Source organism: Coffea eugenioides, chromosome 1 (assembly GCF_003713205.1).
Source record: "Coffea eugenioides isolate CCC68of chromosome 1, Ceug_1.0, whole genome shotgun sequence".
NCBI classification, from domain to species: Eukaryota; Viridiplantae; Streptophyta; class Magnoliopsida; order Gentianales; family Rubiaceae; genus Coffea; species Coffea eugenioides.
Genome location: NC_040035.1, coordinates 2,843,078 through 2,845,791, shown reverse-complemented (window position 1 = coordinate 2,845,791; position 2,714 = coordinate 2,843,078). Strand labels below are relative to the sequence as shown.

General features: G+C 40.9%; 1 protein-coding gene across 1 annotated transcript; it reads right to left on the bottom strand.

Moving 5' to 3' along the window:
* Positions 1 to 284: 284 nt before the first annotated feature.
* Positions 285 to 1,950, bottom strand: LOC113778637 (7-deoxyloganetin glucosyltransferase-like). Its single transcript, XM_027324102.1, has 2 exons — positions 1,434 to 1,950; positions 285 to 1,213 (listed from the first exon to the last, which is right to left on the bottom strand). The coding sequence occupies exons 1-2, from the start codon at positions 1,948 to 1,950 to the stop codon at positions 285 to 287; spliced, it is 1,446 nt and encodes a 481-aa protein (XP_027179903.1).
* Between the last annotated feature and the right edge of the window lie 764 nt (positions 1,951 to 2,714).

Sequence of the window (2,714 nt, the reverse complement as noted above, 5' to 3'; positions counted from 1 at the left end):
TTATGAATTCATATATCCAATAAAAAAAAATGTTAATGAATTCATGTATTCAATAAAAAAAAATCTTTAACTTCACATAATCTGAGCGTAGTTCGAGGACCTGATCAAATGTTTGCTAGATGGGAGTTCGTAATCAATATTAACTTTCTAGGAAAAGAGAAGCACAAAAGAACATTGAAGGATGATTGTAGCCTCCGTATACAATTACAAATATGAAAAATAGAGATAATTTATTTATAGAATTGAAAGAAATTCATTACATAAATATGCTATTCTGATTTTACTTACTTGGTGAGAAGCACTTGGACCACCTTCACCAAATTGGAGTAAGAAGAACCACCTGAACTTTTAGATGCTTCTTCAGCCTTGTTCTTCCACTCCAAGGCTTTTTTCTTCATGTCCTTTCCCTTCTCTCTAACCATCAACTCAGTCACAAGGCTCTCGACTTCGTCCCTCTTAACATTATTGTCCATCTCCAATCCATTGCCCCATTTGGTGCAGCAGAACCAGCAATTGGTTTGTTGTTCGGCGAAAAACGGCCAACAAATCATGGGCACCCCACTACAGATACTCTCGAGAGTTGAATTCCATCCGCTATGAGTTAAGAATCCTCCAATGGCAGGATGGCTGAGAACTTGTTCCTGAGGGCACCAGCTTGCTAGTAGGCCTCTATCTTTAGTTTCCTCCAAAAATTCAGGAGGAAGAATTGCAGAGGCGCCAGAGACAAGATCAGGCCTAATGATCCACAAAAATGTTTTTTTACTATTTGCAAGTCCCCATGCAAACTCCACAAGCTGGTCAGGAGTCATAACAGTGACGCTTCCAAAGTTTACATAGACAACAGAATTGGGATCCTTTGAATCAAGCCATTCTAGGCACTCGGGCTCTTCTTTCCAAAGATTTGACCCTACAACTGATAACCTCTCATCTTTCACCTCTTTCTCGAGAAACTGTAGAGGCCCAATGGCGTAGATGGGAGGAAGGATGGCAGACAGAGCATTTATAACATCCTCTTCCAGCTCCTCAAATGTGTTCAAAATAATAGCTAAAGCTTTCTTGGCTCTCTCAGTCTCTTGCAGTACGAACTTTACCATGTAGTCATCCGGATTTGTAGTTCTTAAGAAACTTGGAAGATCTCTCAGACGTATATCTTTCATCCCGGGAATCCAATCCAAAGCTTGCTCAAGGTATCCATTTGACAAATAACTTGCATCTGTAATTGACAAGGATTCACAAGTTTAACTCGATTAAAAAATAAAAAAGAAGATACAGTAATTATTAATATCTTAAATGCCATCAAGCTAGTTGCCAAGGGGGTTATATTATATCTATTTCGCAGTGCAGAAGTTCAGAAATCCAACTAGTGCTAAAAGTCTCTCTCACGAGAGCTCAAAGGAGAAATACCGCAAAAAGTTCTTGGGCCTGAAGAGTACCTTTGCGTGGCATGAGACCCTTTTCTATGAGCTTAGCATAGTGCATATAACCCAAGAATCCACATGCACTAGGAGTCCAAAACAATATTTCTGGGACGCCTAGTTCTGCGGCAGCTTCAAGAGTAAAGCTCATGGCTCCATCAGAAACTATGCAAGAAACAGGGGGCACTTGTGATGAGGAGGGATCATTAAGTTCTGCAAGGAGATCTCTAAATGGACCTAAGCAATGAGTAGTGGTGGATTCACAAAGGGAGGGGACGTCTTGGGTGGCATCAACATCAGAAGGAGGAAGCCCATCAGGAATGGCTTTAAATTGGAAATCAGGCAAGCCATTGAGGGCATCAGGACCTCTAGACTTGAGCAAACGTTTGTGGTTGAATTCTGTGTTAACAAAGGTTATATGAAACCCTTTATGATGAAGGAGCTTGGCTAGTTTCAGCATAGGGTTTATGTGACCCTGTGCTGGATATGGAATACAAACAGCATGAGGCTTTTCTGGCAGCGAAATGGAATCCATTGCTTATGTTTTTTTTCCCCTTCACTTTCTTTTGTTGTTAGGAATGAGTTTTGATGCTTGAGCCTGCGGCTATCTATCCAAATTTATAGCGGGCGAAGCAATTTGTGAAAATTGAAAAAGCAAAATTTAGCATACGTAATAATGAAAAGTTAGAGGTCGACGAAATCAAGCAAAACCAAATGGTATTCTGTAAAACCAGAAGAATTGGGAAAAGTTTCATGATTTTCTCATTGCCATCTGCTCTATATATACAAGTACAATGTGCATCAAGCTCCCGTGACTTCAGCCCCAATTTACCTAATTATGTGCAATTACCAATACTACCAAATATAGATAGATACTATAAACACAAGATACCCGAAACTGCAGCCGAGACTCCTTCACTAAACTGCAGCCGAGACTACTTCACTAATACCCCCCCTCAAGTTGGAGCATGAAGATCAGAAATGCCCAACTTGCAAAGAATGTCATCAAACGAACGTTTGCCAAGAGCCTTGGTTAGGATATCAGCGAGTTGGTGAGACGAGGATACAAATTGGGGAAGAATGATACCACGACGAATCTCATCACGAACAAAGTGGCAATCAACTTCGATGTGCTTGGTGCGTTCATGAAACACAGGGTTGTGAGCAAGATGAAGAGCAGACTGGCTATCACAATAAATCCGCATAGGAGATGAGTGAGGGACGCCAAGAGAAGCTAACAAACCCTTGAGCCATTTCAATTCACAAGTCGTAGAGGCCAAAGAACGATACTCTGCCTCA

What these genes read in the sequence shown, in the direction of transcription:
- LOC113778637 (XM_027324102.1), bottom strand. Translation starts at nt 1,950, where the DNA reads ATGGATTCCATTTCGCTGCCAGAAAAGCCTCATGCTGTTTGTATTCCA. An exon ending in GGGTCTCATGCCACGCAAAG is followed by an intron (nt 1,214 to 1,433) that starts GTACTCTTCAGG and finishes TGTCAATTACAG; the next exon opens with ATGCAAGTTATTTGTCAAAT.